Source organism: Cyprinus carpio, chromosome B4 (genome assembly GCF_018340385.1).
Source record: "Cyprinus carpio isolate SPL01 chromosome B4, ASM1834038v1, whole genome shotgun sequence".
Classification (NCBI taxonomy): Eukaryota; Metazoa; Chordata; class Actinopteri; order Cypriniformes; family Cyprinidae; genus Cyprinus; species Cyprinus carpio.
In genome coordinates, this window is record NC_056600.1 from 15,806,727 (window position 1) to 15,823,764 (window position 17,038).

Consider the following 17,038-nt stretch of genomic DNA (forward strand, 5'->3'; position numbering starts at 1 on the left):
TTGCAACAGTCTGTCCCAGAATTCTGTCTCTAATGAGGATCTTATGGGAACCTTGTGTTAAACTCTGTGTGTGTTTTGACAGGCACACCTGGTGGCAGCGTTTGAGAAAAGTCTGACGAACATGACCTGTCGACTGCAGAGTCTAACCATGACAGCGGAGCAAAAGGTATGAATGGTCTAGCTCCCAAAAATAAGTCCAATAGCTTAAACATTTGAATGTTTTCAATATTAGTTGAGATTCAATAGCACATACCGTAAAATATTACTTTCTTCCAACCTCCCTCAACAAAACCATCCAGTCATAATGTAAATGTAACCTTCAGGTTAAAACGTGAAACTGCTCCCTTTATTTCCACAAAACACCCTCATCGACTTAATGAGTTCCTGCCGCTGTTAATCCCTCTTGAATAAACCATCAGAGATTACAGAGGGACATCTTTGTTAAAGCGGCAGGACTTTCAATTAAAGCAGAAACTCTATCACAAGCTGTAAAATCCTGAGCTCTGCATATACAGAGACAAAGTGGCGGTGATATAGGAGGGTTGTGGGCCCGCAACACATACTCGGTTCCTCAGATCAGCGGGGAGCTTATCTCCACATGTGCTTTTTTTGGCAGGAAACATCTGATAGAGGAATAAGACAGCTGGTGGTACAAGCGGGAGTTTGCATTTTGCATACAGAAGAGTTTGTGTAGGGTCAAAAACTGAAAGTGCCATGTGGCTCACTTCCTGTCTAGTGATTCTGAAGTTAAGCTGATGTGATATTTTAATTAGCAATGTTTGCTGGCATCACAAATATTATTGTGCATACTTTGAACTAACTGCTTACTGTAAGTATTCAACTTCAGCCCTGCACTGTTTGAGCAACAGACGTTAATCATAATCATGTGGCTTGATGGGAAGAGGTGTGCTTTTACTTTTCTAAGCAATTAAAGGAAGTGGTTCGTGTTCAATGTAACTGTGTTTGTGTGATTGTGTTGTAGGAATCCGAGCTTGCAGAGTTAAGAGAGACCATTGAGGCTCTGAAAGCTCAGAACACAGATGCTCAGACGGCCATTCAGGTGGCCCTCAACGGCCCCGATCACGTTCATAAAGGTGCTGCTTGTGTACATTGAAATCTGTCAGAACTTTCTGTTTTACATTATTAAATAAATACAAATTGACCTTTGTGTGTGTGTGTGTGTTTGTGTGTGTAGCAGACCTGAGGATCCGTCGACAGCACTCGTCAGAAAGTATGTCCAGTATTAACAGTGCAGCCAGCCACTCCAGTATGGGTAGCGCTAAAGATGCAGATGACAAGAAGAAAAAGAAGAAAAGCTGGGTGAGTCACTGCACAAAGCTTCATCATCACACCACAAGGCTCGTCCACATTTAGAATGATGACTACAACTGGGATGAAAGAGCACAGAATTAAAAAAAAAAAAGTATTTGATGAACTTCAGTGCCCTCAAAATTATGCAGACACATAATTTCCATAAATTAATTTTTAACAGGTATTTAATGATTTAAATTGAATGATCACAGGACAGTTTTTTTTTTTTTTGCCTTATATATTAAATATAATTTAATATTCAAATATAAAATAAAAATGTTTAATGAAAAATATGTCTCTCGTTTTACATAATATGTGATTTTCTGGTCTGTAAAATAATCACTATTTTATTTAATATTTTTATTATGTAATCATTCACACATTTTGTTATTATGTAATGATGTCCATGCATTTTTAAATGCGACTTAAGTGTCCAAATACATTTACCCAATTTACGGAAAACCATCTCAGTTATGACGTTGCAACCTATATCTATATATTAAAGCATTTAGGTATTTAGCAGCTGCTTTTGCAACCTTGACAACATTGCAAAAACAAAACAAGTAGACAAGTGTGTCTTGATAATATTATAAGGCTTTTATCAAATTATCATGAAATGATATTAATTCAGTCATCATTCTAATAGTGGCATCTACTCTCACTCAGTTTCGACTTTGGGAACATGAAGTACACATAGCACAAACATTTCTGTCATTTCACCCCCTTCCGGCTGTCTCTCCCTCTTTCTCACCCTCTCTCTCACTTTCTCACCACACCACCAGGGCAAGGATAGAGGAGACAAGGTGACTATAACACACCCTTAAACTCTCCTGCATGCCCTTATGGAGGATCCGACATGCTCGTCCCACTTTTTTCCCATCACTGGCCCTTAAAACCCCTTAACTTCCTCACCCTTCAGTGCTTATCCTTTAGAAAACCAATCTTTATATCTTCTTTTGAGAAATGCACTAATTAAGAATATCTTTTCGCTCAAGTTGCAGTCATTACTGATGATATATTTATGTTGTTAAGATGCAATAGTGCATGTTTTACTTCTAGTCAGCTGTTCTGGTTCGCAGTTATTTTACAGATTTATTATCTCCTAATGCTAGGGGGTTGTTGTTTATTCTCATTTAGGGTGTGCATTAAGTCAAGAGCACTTGAGGTAAACAGATGTTTGAAAAATAACATTGGCATAGTGTGCAGCAGTTATGGCTACTTTTCCTCGAGCTGCCCTGGACTCTTGTAATGAGAGCAGAGCTCAAACTGAGCTCATAAATACAAATCACCTCTTTATTTATGCACCCATTAATTATTCATCTGCATAATTTGAGGCAGTGTGGTCTCTGGATTCAAAGGCTCTGGAAATGCTGCTCAAAGGTGAAAGACAGTGAGAGAGCAAACTAAAGAGGAAGTGAGGGAGATAAGGGTTGCAAAACAATATATTCATAGCAGGGCTTAACAATAAGGATACACTGTGAGAGATTTGCAGGAATAAATAAAATCTTATACACTAGTCTTGCACTGTCACTTCACTCTATGTTCCATGATTGTTTAAATTTCTTGTGTATACTACATATTTATCATAAAGATATATGATAAATGTAATATTAAATGTCATTAATATATACATATATATAAAAGAAAAAAATATGATATATACTTGTTCTAACAAATAAAAATACTTTTTTAATACACTGATATTTCAAAACACCTCATTGTCTTGCATTCCTTCAGATTTTTTAAAAATAATATATGATATATTACAGTTTTAATTAAACATTAATTGATATTTAATATGTAATATATATCATTTGTGTGTACATGAAAAAGAAAATGTTTAATTAAAAACACATACAAATACATATAAAATAAATATAAGTAAATAAATAAATATTTAATATGTAATATATATTAGATGTGTGTACTGTATATGAACAAAAAAAAGAAACTATTTAATTAAAAACATAAAAATACATTTAAATACAATTAAAAAATACATACATACATATATACATAAAAATATGATGTGATATTAGCTGAGAAAGTCCAGGTCAGAAAAAGAATCCTGTGGAATGCTGTTATGTGAAATTATCTAGTTCCATGCAGACAGACACAGCCTCCATAAGTCATTCAGATCTAATCAAATGAACAATGAATAAATGATGCCGCTGTGTCTGAATATTCTGGTCCAGCGGTGCATGTTTCAGTCAATGGTAACCGTGAGTGTGTTTTGTCCTTAGGTGGCTGATTCCATCCCCGCCCAGGTCAGTGTTTCCACGTCCCGCATCACTGCGGCCGATTGCCTCTGATAACCTTACCCCCATTAACTGCCCCCTCCCCGCCAAATCCTAAGTGTTTCTAGAAACGTGTGCATGCCACCAGCATCCCCAGTCCCACTGACTGCCAGTATGTTTCTGCTGCTTAATTAGTTCTGCTCAGTGAATTATACGAGCAAATGCGTTATCTCCCCTTCTAAAATGTTGCAATCAACCTTATTTTTAACCTTTATCTTAAACTGACCGAAAATCACCCATGTGATGTGTTTATCTAAACAGTAACACTTTATAAAACTTTTTAATGCATTTCAGTATTTAATTCTGGATTGTATGGATAATTCTGTATATGTATGTGTGTATATATATATGGAAAAAAAGGCTAAAGGAATATTTAGGGCTACATAAAACTCATGTGCCAAGGAAAATTATCCTTGTAAAAATAAAATATATGTTTACAGTAATGCCCTTACAATGAAAAGCTTGTATGTTGTATAGACTTTCATTGTAAATGCATTTCTGTACACACTTTACCTTGTTGATTCCTTGTAAGGTAAGTTATTTTCTGTGGTAACTGACAGCATGCGAGTGAGACAGATTATTCCTTTAATAGTAGTAATGAAATTTGTTATAAATTGTTATTGAAATATCCAGAGGTAATACAGATACACAATTCTCCCGAGCTATGAATCTTTTTAATCCATTTTTTCTGCCTGACCACAGAATAGTTTGAAATAAATGAATGTTGTCTGGCTATATTAATTGTATTGATTTGTGTTGTTTACTTACAGTTGCGGAGCTCCTTCAAGCAGGCCTTCAGCAAGAAAAAGAGCAACAAGCCCCAGTCACCTCACGATGAGATTGAAGAGATGACTGATTCCTCCCTTCCTTCTTCACCCAAACTACAACACACCAACAGACAGACCAGCACCGCCCAACCACTGCGCTCATCACCCTCCACCACTGAGTGAGTACAGACACACATATATACAGTACATAGACACCTCTGTGAAATCAGGTACATGCATAAACATTTACATATTTTATTTATGTTTCATAAATGACCGCAACACATCCAATAAATCATCATTATTCTTCATCAGTAACTTCCACTTATTGTATAGTTTAGTGATTTTATTGCTATATTTTTTAAACGTATATTATCTTTTGCTTTCTTTCTTTTTTGATAATCATATTCATATTTCACCTTTCCCTTAATCATTTCTGTATTCTGTCCTTGTTCCTCAATGTCATGTGTCTTTAGAAAGTGTTTTTGTGATAGCAAGTCCTCCCCCATTTGGATGCCAAAGAAAAAGTCAAATGGTCATGTGGTCTACAAGCACAGATCTCGGTAACAGGCACAGTGTGGCATGCTGGGAAGGGTTGAGAGTGTGCAGTGACTAAAATTAACAAAAGATATCCCTTCCCCTATATTTCAGTCACATTTCACATGGGCATTTTATGATGCAAACTAATTTGAATTTAAATTGTAATGGGAGATGTACTAATTTAAAAATATATTTTTTATTAGAAACATTTTTGTAAAAACTAAATAAATATAGTCAAATAGTCAAACTCGTATAATGGTAATACAGTCAGAGATTGCCTGAGTTTGAAAAGTTACTACATAAAAATTTTATTTAATACATGTTGCTTTAACTAATAATTTGCCTGTGCTTAATACTGGGCAACATGAAGGATTTCCACTTCCTGTTTGTGTTGGTAATGTGCATAATCTCTAAAGCTGCATTCTATTTAACTCAAAATGTTGGAATTTCATACCTGGAAAAGCCTGATAGACTGCTACTAAAAGTCTGGATGCCAAACATGTTTCCAAAGTATGGAGATGGATGATGTCAAGTTGAACATGGTGGCACCCAATGAAAATTACACGGTTAATGCTAAACATTTACTTTCAAACATCGAACAATGTTTCAGAGATATCAAGAACTATGTCCAACGTTGAATGGAATGCAGCAAACACCCCTCACAAATATAACACACATAGCCCAGAGTGTGAATATGTGTGCATCAAAGTGTTTGTGTACATAAATATTCTGACCAGGTGTAATACTCCAGGAGTTTGTTGTGCATTAAACCCGCCTGTGTTTTGTAGCTCTCTTGGATGTGTAACAGTGTTGTGACTCCTTCCTCCCTGTGCGGTGTGTGTTTGTGCAGACTTTGTGAATGTACAGAGGCTGAGGCAGAGATTATCCTCCAGCTGAAGAACGAGTTGAGAGAGAAGGAGCTGAAGCTGACTGATATCAGACTAGAGGCGTTAAGCTCCGCCCACCACCTTGACCAGATACGAGAAGCCATGAACCGCATGCAGGTACGCACACACACATACACGCACACTCATACCTGCGTATACATGCTGACTCACTCCAGAGCTCTGCAACATTATAACAATGCCTTGTGAATTCTTATACAGTGTTTTTGTGCAATGCAGTGATCTATGGAAATCTGGATAACATTTTGTAATGTTTTTTTTTTTTTTTTTTGTGATTACCAAGGATTTATTTGTTTAAATAAAAAATAAAAACAGTAATATTGTGAAATATTAAAAAATTTAATATTAAAAAAAGTATATTTTAAAATGTAATTTATCCCTGTGATAGAAATGCTAAATTGTCAGCAGCCAGTTTAAGAAACTGTTTGCTGGCAAATACTTGTGTTACATTGTCCTACAAAGTCAGACCACATAATTTAAAGTTGTAACAGAGTGACTGAATGACTAAGATCAGAGAAACTGTTGATAAAAGGGCTAAATTGCTCTAATTCCAAGATAAAACAACCAGACGGAGTTCTTCATACTTTTGAAGTGTCTATCTGAGCTCCCTTAGCACCAGTTTGCAGAGCCTGGCACACAAGACTAATCTAAAGATTAAAGAAATCTTTAAACTAACTTCTCACAGTCATTGAAAGCGTTTAGAAACTTAGACAACAGAAAGCAAGTCTTAATCTTCTTAGCATGTCACAAAAGTGTATTTCACTCAATTTTGAAGTGTGTGGGGAAAGTTACTTTTACTTTTCCCTTCTTAACATTACCAAATGTGGATTAGTGAATATTTATTTATTTATTTTTTATTTTTTTGTCACCTTATATTGTGTGTGAATTGAATATGTGGTTCTGTTCAGTTAGGGATATATACATACGTTTGTCAAAACATTACCTGTTTTTTTACATGCAGAATGAGATTGAGCTGCTGAAGGCTGAGAACGACAGACTAAAGTCCAGCGGCAACACCACGCCTGCTGCCACACCTGCTAAAACAGCCCGTCCCCCTTCAGAAACCTCCAGCACATCCTCCTCATCCTCACGGCAATCTCTTGGGCTGTCGCTGAACAACCTCAACATCACAGACACCATTATGTCAGGTTAGACTTTGTTATTTGGGTCTAAAAATGTCTATGTGAAGTATGCAACATCAAAATGTGGCTCTGGCCTTGTTTTGAAGGATTCTGTAAAGCCCTGGGATGTTCTACAGATTTTATTATATTATGGAAACAGCTAGAATTCCAGAATGATGGTATTTTTAAAGAACAGCAATTACATAAGCTTTTTTTCCCCCTGCACTTATCCTGGTCAGATATATACATTTTACATTTACATTTATGCATTTAGCAGACTTACAGTGCATTCAGGCTAACATTTTTTACCTAACATGTGTTCCCTGGGAATCAAACCCACAGCCTTTTGCGCTGCTAACGCAATGCTCTACCACTGAGCCACAGGAACACTACAGATATAACAGTATATTTATTATGCAACATGGACATTCACAGTATAAAGGCTAATACCTCATATTATGCAACAAAAGTACAGTATAACAGTTTTCAGATAGATAAAATGATAGAAATCTTAATTGTTAGTGGTGGATGATAAAATCATTGACAAAATCCCATAGGCTTACATTAATGGGGCCCTATCTATGAATCTAAATGTCATAGAGACTTGGGATTTGATTCTTTGAATATGGACCAATAAGCAACCATCTATCAACCTTTAAAATCACCCTATAACCACATAGCAATGCTCTATAAACTCTCAGAACACCTTACAAACCACAGAGCAACAGCCTTGCAACCATCTGCAACTAGCATCATGGCAGTGGCATTTTACATGGGCAAGTACAACTCATTTTTCAAAAAAAAATAAAAAAATAAAAAAAATAATAATAATTAAATCTGGTGTAAAGTCCAGATTAGCCTTTTTTATTATAAATGAGCCATAAAATGGCTGTTTTTAATTCAGTACACTTTAAGTTTATTTTAAAAGCGCTCCATGATACAAATCGTTGAAAAGCAGCTTTACAGAAAATTTTAAGTTTATACATTATGTTTAGGAGTAGGTTATAAGTGGTGACTACTGCAGAAATGTACAGTAAAAGCCATGCAGTTAGTTTCAAATTACATGTGATCAAACAGACGGTGAGCACTATTAACTTCAATGATCATATGTTGCAATTAAACTTTGCGATCACGATAAACGTTGCAATTAAGCAAAAGTTGGTAGTTTTATATGTTGCTCCAGGATTAGCATCTTCTGAGATCTTCTGGGGGTTGGTAAAATCTCTGCTGAGGTGTTCGGTCATCTCAGATCTTCGTAAAGGTTGAATCCAGACTGAAGCTTGCCTCTGGGTGCAAGTCTAGTAGCAGAAACAGAGAAGCAGATAGAGAGCCAACCAAGCAAAGTTTACGACTCAGTGTTTTGGTGATACATGATAAACAGTGCTACATTAGTGTTTCCTTGTGAGACTTGATTCTATTTGGCATATAAGGTCACCATTAAAAGCACTGCGAGCAAACTTGATACATATAATCTTCTCGTCATAACTGTCCATGTAGATATTTTTCGAACTAATGATTTCGTTTTCCACCAGTGTGCTCGGGCTCACGGACCGCAGTGTAGATTTGCATATGGCTGTATTATTGATGATTCTTCTGTGGCGCTGATGAAAACTCTGGCATGGGGAAGACCATTTCACAGCTGTGCAGGAAGAGAATGAACGCAGCGAAGAGTGAAATGGCCTCTTTTCTGTAAGGGAGGATTTGAACGCCGGGCCTGTGGCCACATCTTGGGACAGGCTGGCGGAGAATTGTCTGCGCTCTGGCTAATTAAAAGTAGTGACTTCTGTGCTCTCTCAGGACTTTGGGCTGCTTAATTGATGGAGAGATGTGTGGAAGAGCACTAGAGCGTGGGCAGACGTGCGGTGGAAGGACGTTATCACCCCTCTGCAGAACAGCGTGCCAGACGAATACAAAGCGCCTCCCTCCCGCCCATTAACGAGCTCTTCGTTCAAGGCCCATCAAAGCTGCACTCCTCCACTAACAGCCTTCTTCCTGTATTCAAAGCCCTGTTAAAACCTAACAGCTCAGTCCCACAGACAACAAAGCTTAATGCAGTCTACAGTCAAAGCTGAACCTTATTGTCTTCGCTTGCTGAAAAAAGTTCTTCTCCCCCACAGTTAATGACTCATTAAGTCTTTTGAGTTGTTCAGGCTTTGATATTTTTGTCACAAAGTGAGTTTGAAGTTTGTGTTTGTGTGCACAGATATTCTGCTGGATGATGGCTATGAGGGCAATCTACGCAAAGAGGGCAGAAGTGTCCGGATAGTGGTCACCATCAACAGCGACTCCAACAAAACCAAGGTATAGAGTGACTTTAACTAGTCTGTTTTAACTACTGTAGCTATTTTGACATATAAACAATGCCTTATAAGCATAATTTTATATCCTCTCATCATTTTAGGCTATGCAGAAAAAGGTGTATCTGATTGGCTCCATTGGCGTCAGCGGCAAGACTAAGTGGGATGTTTTGGACGGTGTAATACGGCGCTTGTTTAAGGTGCCAGTTTAGCCTCTTGCTAAATTAGAGGTATATTTCAGGTGCCATATTTCAATCTAACAGATTAATTGCTTGGATTTAGGAGTACGTGTTCCGTGTGGATCCATTGACCAGTTTGGGCCTGAATTCGGATAGTATAGTGTGCTACAGGATGGGGGATGTTGTCCGATCTCATGCTTCTGAGGTTCCAGAACTCTTGCCGTGTGGATATCTGGTGGGCGACAACAACGTCATCACAGTCAGTCTCAAAGGTGAGGAACCTCAGAAGGTTCTTGGAGGCTTCATAAAAGAGGCCAAATGTGCTGCAAAGATTTGAAGCAAGTGTCTTTTTGTTTATGTAGGTGTGAAGGAGGGTAGCATTGATGACCTGGTGTTTGACACACTGATTCCTAAACCCATCATTCAACGCTACTTAAACCTGCTGATGGAGCACCGTAGAATTATCCTGTCTGGTCCCAGTGGAACCGGTAAATCCTACCTAGCCACTAAACTAGCTTACTACATCATCTCCAAGACTGGTCAAGAGGTGACTGACACTAACCTGGCTAGCTTCAATGTGGACCAGAAATCCAGTAAGGTACATATTTCCAGTCCCATAAGGGCTCTAAATAAAAAAATTGTAATGTGTGCTGCTAGTGGAAATGAATGGAATTGCAAAAATAAGTGTTTTAATTAAGTTTTTCCATACATTTTCCCCATCTGCTATTGGTTGAACCACCTCAAACTCAGGCCATCCATCAATGTTGCTGATATATTAATTATATAATAGTATTTAAGTAGGGTTTCTGCAGATTGTAACACTTAATGTGCTTTTGCTTTGCTTTAAGAAGATCTTCGGCAGTACCTTTCAAGTCTGGCTGAGCAGTGCAACACAGAGGAGTGTGAGATCGAGCTGCCCTCCGTAGTTATTCTGGATAACCTGCATCATATTGGCTCCCTTAGTGACATCTTTAATGGATTCCTCAACTGCAAATATCACAAATGGTGAATATTCCTCTTATTATACAAATTTTGAGAATTTTTTTTTTTTTTACATATTTATATAGCTGTGTATATACGCGATCATTCAAAAGTCTGTGGTCAATAAGATTTTACATTTACATTTTTTACATGTTTTTCAAAAAGACATTTATAATGTTTCAAAAAGATTTCTGTTGCACATAAATCCCCCCAAAAATGCATCATGGTTTCCACAAACATATTAAGCAGTATAACTGTTTTTAACTGTAACTTAACTGTATAACTGTAAATCATGTATTTGAATGAACCATCATGTGTTTAAGCTTTATTGACCAGTCAGCATCCAATAGTATGACACCCATTATTGTGGATTTTCCTTGTCAATCAAACTGATCAAATTTAAACAAATTACATCTAATAATGTGCAACTGTCCCTTTCACAGCCCGTATGTCATAGGAACTATGAACCAGGGTGTGTCCTCATCTCCAAACCTGGAGCTGCATCACAACTTCAGGTGTGGTGCTCAGATAGGATCTGATGATTGTTATTACAGCCTCTTGCCACATGGGGGCCATAAGTGATCATATTTTACATTTGTCACTTACACATATACATACACGTACAGTGCAAAAATCTTTCCAGTCATGTTCTCAGTGTAATATCAGACCTTCTGTCCCTCAGGTGGGTGCTGTGTGCCAATCACACTGAGCCAGTGAAGGGCTTCCTGGGCCGATTCCTGAGAAGAAAGCTGATTGAAACTGAGATTGATAAAAACATGCGCAGTAACGACCTCATCAAAATCATCGACTGGATTCCTAAGACCTGGCAACACCTCAATTCCTTCTTAGAGGCTCACAGCTCCTCAGACGTCACTATCGGTAATACACATGACGCATACGCTGCGTTTGATCTGGTTATTCACAGAACAGAGGTGAGATATTTAATCTGTTACTTCCAGGTCCTCGGCTGTTTCTGTCCTGTCCGATGGACGCGGGCGGCTCACGTGTGTGGTTTACTGACCTGTGGAACTATTCTCTGGTGCCATATCTACTGGAAGCAGTACGAGAAGGACTGCAGGTACACATGCAGCCACACGCACTCATGCATTGGGGTTTTTTTCTCACAGTTTGTAGGTAAAACTTTTTGTTATCTGCTTGGCTCATTGTTCCAGCTGTATGGTAAGAGGGCGGCATGGGAGGACCCGTCCAAATGGGTGATTGATACCTACCCCTGGAGCTCCACCTCCCTGCAGCATGAAGGCCAGTCACTGCTGCAGCTGCGGCCGGAGGACGTGGGCTATGATGGCTACAGCTCCTCTAAAGACGGAGCCGCCTCCAAACAAGTATCTCAGAGCGACACAGAGGGAGACCCACTGGTAAACATAGCTTCATAAAACATAGTTAATTTAGATAATACACTGCTGTTCAAAAGTTTGGGGTTGAATCAAAAATATAGCAATACTGTGGAATATTCTTAATTTAATTTTTTTTTTTTTCCATGTATTTTAAAATGTGGTTTATTCTTGTGATAGCAAAGCTGAATTTTCAGTATCATTACTCTTTATTAAGAAATCATTCTGATATGCTTATTTGCTGCTTAAGAACCATTCATCATTATTATTATTATTATTATTATTATTATTATTATCAGTGTTGAAAACAGTTGTGCTGCCTGATAGTTTTGCGGGAACTGTGTTTTTTAGGATAATTAGGAAGAACAGCATTTATTAGAAATACATATTTTGTAATATTATAAATGTCCTTACTGTAACATTTGATCGATTTAATGTATCCTTGTTGAATAAAATTATTGATTTCTTAAAAATAAAATCATATTTATCCCAAACTTTTAACAGTAGTGTATACTGTATGTTATAAGATACTAAAAGATACAGTGCTAAATTTTGTCTTGCCAAATAACCAAATCTTTTTCTATATAGACTAGAAACTGCCCAAGAGCACTAAGGTGAAACATGGGCAATATTTCAGAGAATAAGATCATATTTCATAGAAACTATGAAGTCAACAGTGTTATCTAGATTAAATTTTCACATGGAGTATTTTTCTAAAATGTCCATGGATAATAAAGACCAGGGGCTCAGATAACATGTCTGTCAGTGATAAGCTTGTGTATGTGTGTGTGTGTGTGTGTGTGTGAGAGAGAGAGAGAGAGAGAGAGAGAGAGAGGCAAGCCCTCTCCTACCCTTCTGTGGACATCACTGTTCTATAAGAGTCTGAATATGAACGCTATGATATTAATGTCCTCTAGGTGGCACCACTTAGACATTCAGCACAAGCAGTGAGACTTATATATGAATCATGACACATGGGCTGAACAAATGTCTTTGTAAATCATAACTTGTTAATCATGTAACTTGTTGCATTCTGTGAAATCGCACAGTTTATGTGAGATTGGACTTGTACATAGAAATTTGTTCTGATATTTTTTCACTAATAAGGCCCAGTGTCAAAAACACTATTCCCAACACATTGTTGACATACAAATACATACATACATATTGTACAAATATCTATTAGTGTTAATTATAAATCATTGGAATAGTATGATAATAATAACTCCAGCTTCCTGAGGTTAATGGCACACTTTGCGAAAAGGCTTTTAAACAAACACTGTTGCGCTGTCTCATCTCGCTGTCTCCTCTCATTTCTTTTTTTCTGAGAACAGACGTTCAGAGATTATAAGGTGACAGAACTGCTGTTGTTGGTTTAAATATCAGTGATTAGTTTGATCTTATTGAGTCTGATAGCGCTTGTGTTTATAGATTAAAGGATTTTAATGTTGTGGTGTTTCTCTCTATTGTCTCTTTGTGTGACTGGTGAGGTACAAACATGTCGTCTGTCTGTGTTTGATCCAGTGTTTGTCTTTTTGTTACACTTTATATTTACATTCCAGATGTGTTAAGCTAGTGTTTAAATAGCCATTGTTTTTGTAAACATCATCAGTTTCGAGCTTTGTGGCTGTTTTTGAACATCACTAGCGTGGTTGTGTGAGTTCATGTGTTGTACAACTGAACCAGTGTGCTGTTTGTTTGTTTGTCTAGCACAGAGTATCATTGGGGAATGTTACATTTCAAAGTAACTTGTTACACTGCATGTGACTATACAGTATCTGAAGATTCTGGCTACTCGTATTTCCATTTTCTTCCAGTCTATGTTTTTTCCAGAACAATAGAACAAGTCTTGGCTATTCATTTTTTTTAAATAGTTTGCAACATTGTTTAATTGCATTGTTTACAATGATCTAGTGATCTAGAAGACAAATTACTTTTTAAATTCTATTTGTAAGTAAATAAATAGAGAGGTGTGCTACTTACTGGAATTTAAATTTAATGCATTACATACTTCTTACGTTTGAAGAATAACTTAATTACATACATTTGTTACTTGTAACATGTAACCCTGACCGTTACCCCAGCATGCTCTGTTGAGTAACATTCCTATATATTTTTCCTTCTCTGTCCATTAGATGAATATGCTAATGAGGCTACAGGAAGCTGCTAACTACTCCAGCGCCCAGAGCTGTGACAGCGACAGCGCCAGTCACCACGACGACCTGCTGGACTCCTCATTGGAGTCTGCCCTCTAGGTCCTGCCTCATTAGAAGCAGAAGTCTTCTGATTGGTTTAAAAACAGAGCAAAGTGCCCACAGGACTTGTGCTTATGAAACGCCTGACGCCTCCAGTGGTAAAGGATGCAGGGTCCAGGATACAGCGAATGAAAAGGTGCTGGTGGCACACACGACACTGGCGAAAAGTGTGTGTGCCCACATAAAAAAAATAACAAACCAACAACAACTGGAATTTGAATTTGTTGGAGGGGATCCATTAATTAAACATGTTTACAGAGGCAGGTGTTTATTTTAAATTCACTGAGGTGTTAAAACCTAAAGGGCAACATTCTGAATTCTGACCTCAGTCGATAAACTGGTGCTGCCGTGGTGCCAAAACCAACTCGCGGCTTACACTCATCTCGCCAGCACCATTCAAGAAACGCCTCTAGCCAACAAGCACAAACGTGCAACGTGTCATTACCGCTACTGTGAAATCATACGCAAATTCGCAAATCTCCACCACTCGTTTCACTGCCAAGCGTATAGTGACCTACAGCACCCCTGCACCACACTGTTCCATGCAGAAGTCTTTCGTTCGACCCCACGGCCGTGTGCGTAGTTCTTTCTCGTCTCCGCAGGTACAAGGCACCCGCTAGTAGGAGAGTGTACCAGCTTTGTGAAAAAGACCAGAAAATGGTGCTTTCTTGCTGCCTTAAATGTGCTGAGCTCTGAAGACATTTAAATGTGGTGCCACTGTCCTTTTTCGCAGAAATGATGGAGTAGGACAGAACCGATCAGACATTTTCCTAAATATGCCACGTCCACATATTTTATTTTTGTTACAATTAGTGTAAAACACGGCATTATAAAGGTCCAAATGTATAAAAGTAAAAAAGATCTTTATGTAAACCCAGTTGAGCTGGGATCACTTGAATCGAGAGCACAAATCTGACGCGTCGCTTCGCTAGCATGCCGTTTTTACTTTGCTATACGTGTGTACTTGCACGCGGAAACGTTTTTCGCTCCCGTGCGCCAGTGTTTGTGTAGTCGAAGTTCATTCATCCTTTCTTTAGTTAGCTACATGGGTTTTGCACAGTTGAAAAGGTGATTGTAAATATCCAAGTCTTGCACAGCCTCTTAAAGATGCACTCTGCCCGGTCGGTATTGCGTTTCTGCTCTTCTAGACTAGCATTACGCTCTTGTGATTTACAGAGAAAAAAAAAAAGCAAACCAGCAACCTGTCCAAACCGTATATGTCTTGTAATGACTGGTTATTATACAGAGCTCTAAACTGTACAGTGAGAGGTCAAGTGTTTTTCAATTTCAGAAAACTTTAGTGTCAAGGGCGTAAAATCATTCAAAGCGATTCACTGTTTTATCTTCGCAATGCATCAGAGCCCAACCATATCTAACTTGCATAACACTGTTACACTTCCTGTCTTGCAGCTTTCAGAGACACTGGTCCCTTTGGACGTAAACCTCACTTAAAGACCCCATGAATGTTTTATTGTAGAACCCGACTGCCGTAAAAATAGCCTTTCTAAAGAGCATCTGATTGGAATGAAATGTATATGCATCCTTAAATGCAAATATGTTTATGAAAGATAAATACTGTACATTTTAAATGTGTATATCTGCTTAAAGTATTTCTGTCACCTTTAAGAGTACAAGAGCATATAAATGACATTAAAACTAATAGGCAGACCAAAAGCCACAAAACTCTTCATTTTGATTTCATGGGATTTTTAAAAATTCATGAGTATCATTGCACTAGATGACAAAAACAAATCAAGCGGCATGTATTTTGCAAACAAACATTTGACAAAGTTTGTGACGTTTTTAAATAATGAGCCATTACAGTGTTCAAAATGAATACAAAAAGTATTAGAGGACACTTTCTGACATAGTTCAAACATAGAAGAACTACAACTCTGGTTACTTTGCTCAATCAACTGCTAAATCAACAGGAGACAAAATGGCTCAGAAAAGTGAAGTTAGTTGAAGGTTTAACATCATTTGTTATGAAGATGCGACTTGGTTTGGTGTTTTGCTCTCTAATCTAATGAAACTGAAAGTGTCTGAATACTTAGGGCCACTGTAAATCACTTACGATTAAGCAAAAATTAATCCCTATTTACTGTGAAAGACTTTTCATTGGATTATATTTTAAGAGTTTGCACATGTTTACAGTAAACGAATCTCTGCTTGCTTGATGTACATGGTCAGGAGATACAAGGTGTTTCATACAAGGTGCTAAAGGTGAATCATTGAAAAGCTTTGCATCTTATCCGATCAGGCCTTTTCCACATCCAGCTTCACCTTCTGACTCAAACTACTTGTCTCAAAGTAACTCATCCTCACTGCCACAGTTTTACAGGCTTTAACTTTCAAGTCTTTCCAATCTACCTTTTTGTTGATTCAGGAAACTGCTTCTTTTTAATTCCTCGGCACTACAGCGGTGCTATGTATTAACCTCCAAACTCTGTGACTCTGTGCCTGATGCTTTGCTTGTCAACCATGTTTAGTGTAAAACTACTCAACAGAAACATTTATAAGAAGTGCAGTAAAGGTTTCCAACTGCCTACTGGTCCCTAACCTCAAACACAAATAGTGATTGTCCACGGTACATCAGAAATCGTTTTTTCATTTTCTTCATGTTATTGCAAACACATCACTCGGTGAGCGCATAACATTGAACTACTTTGAAAATGTTTCTTTTCAGGCGGAACATTTGTTGGTAGATGTTTTATATTTTGTACATTTGTAAGTAACATATCATGTAAATAGAAAGAGACCACAATTTAATTCATCTGGGGGATTTTGTAGTCTTTGTAAAGCCCTAATAAATGGTATTTGGTGTCACCTGAGCATTGAGTGTTGATTCATTATTTCTATATTTATCAACATGATATTATAATTATGTTTTGTCTTTTTTTTCTAAATCTTATGTTTTATGTGTATGTCATATTTTGTGTGGCAAAGTACTATTCAGTTCAGTTTTACCAATAAATGATTCACTCATGAACCTTGTTGTGCCCTCTTGTGGTTCTGGAAGTAATAGCATCACGA

At 37.6% G+C, this 17,038-nt stretch overlaps 1 protein-coding gene across 19 annotated transcripts in view; it reads left to right on the forward strand.

Moving 5' to 3' along the window:
- LOC109072188 (neuron navigator 3) overlaps positions 1 to 16,836 on the forward strand; it is a 326,013-nt gene extending 309,177 nt beyond the window's left edge. For 11 of the 19 annotated variants that reach the window (XM_042722202.1, XM_042722203.1, XM_042722201.1 and 8 more), the window contains 18 exons: positions 83 to 166; positions 983 to 1,094; positions 1,196 to 1,320; positions 2,094 to 2,114; positions 3,555 to 3,578; positions 4,379 to 4,554; positions 5,766 to 5,919; positions 6,782 to 6,968; positions 9,145 to 9,242; positions 9,343 to 9,438; positions 9,521 to 9,689; positions 9,780 to 10,015; positions 10,268 to 10,422; positions 10,842 to 10,913; positions 11,081 to 11,277; positions 11,358 to 11,476; positions 11,571 to 11,774; positions 13,886 to 16,836. In XM_042722202.1, coding sequence (XP_042578136.1) covers positions 83 to 166; positions 983 to 1,094; positions 1,196 to 1,320; positions 2,094 to 2,114; positions 3,555 to 3,578; positions 4,379 to 4,554; positions 5,766 to 5,919; positions 6,782 to 6,968; positions 9,145 to 9,242; positions 9,343 to 9,438; positions 9,521 to 9,689; positions 9,780 to 10,015; positions 10,268 to 10,422; positions 10,842 to 10,913; positions 11,081 to 11,277; positions 11,358 to 11,476; positions 11,571 to 11,774; positions 13,886 to 14,005 — 2,349 coding nt within the window. In that variant the 3' untranslated portion in view covers positions 14,006 to 16,836. Of the gene's footprint in view, positions 1 to 82; positions 167 to 982; positions 1,095 to 1,195; positions 1,321 to 2,093; positions 2,115 to 3,554; positions 3,579 to 4,378; positions 4,555 to 5,765; positions 5,920 to 6,781; positions 6,969 to 9,144; positions 9,243 to 9,342; positions 9,439 to 9,520; positions 9,690 to 9,779; positions 10,016 to 10,265; positions 10,423 to 10,841; positions 10,914 to 11,080; positions 11,278 to 11,357; positions 11,477 to 11,570; positions 11,775 to 13,885 lie in introns of those variants that run through there. The other 8 variants (XM_042722190.1, XM_042722198.1, XM_042722197.1 and 5 more) reach the window with 6 other exon arrangements.
- The last annotated feature ends 202 nt before the right edge of the window (positions 16,837 to 17,038 follow it).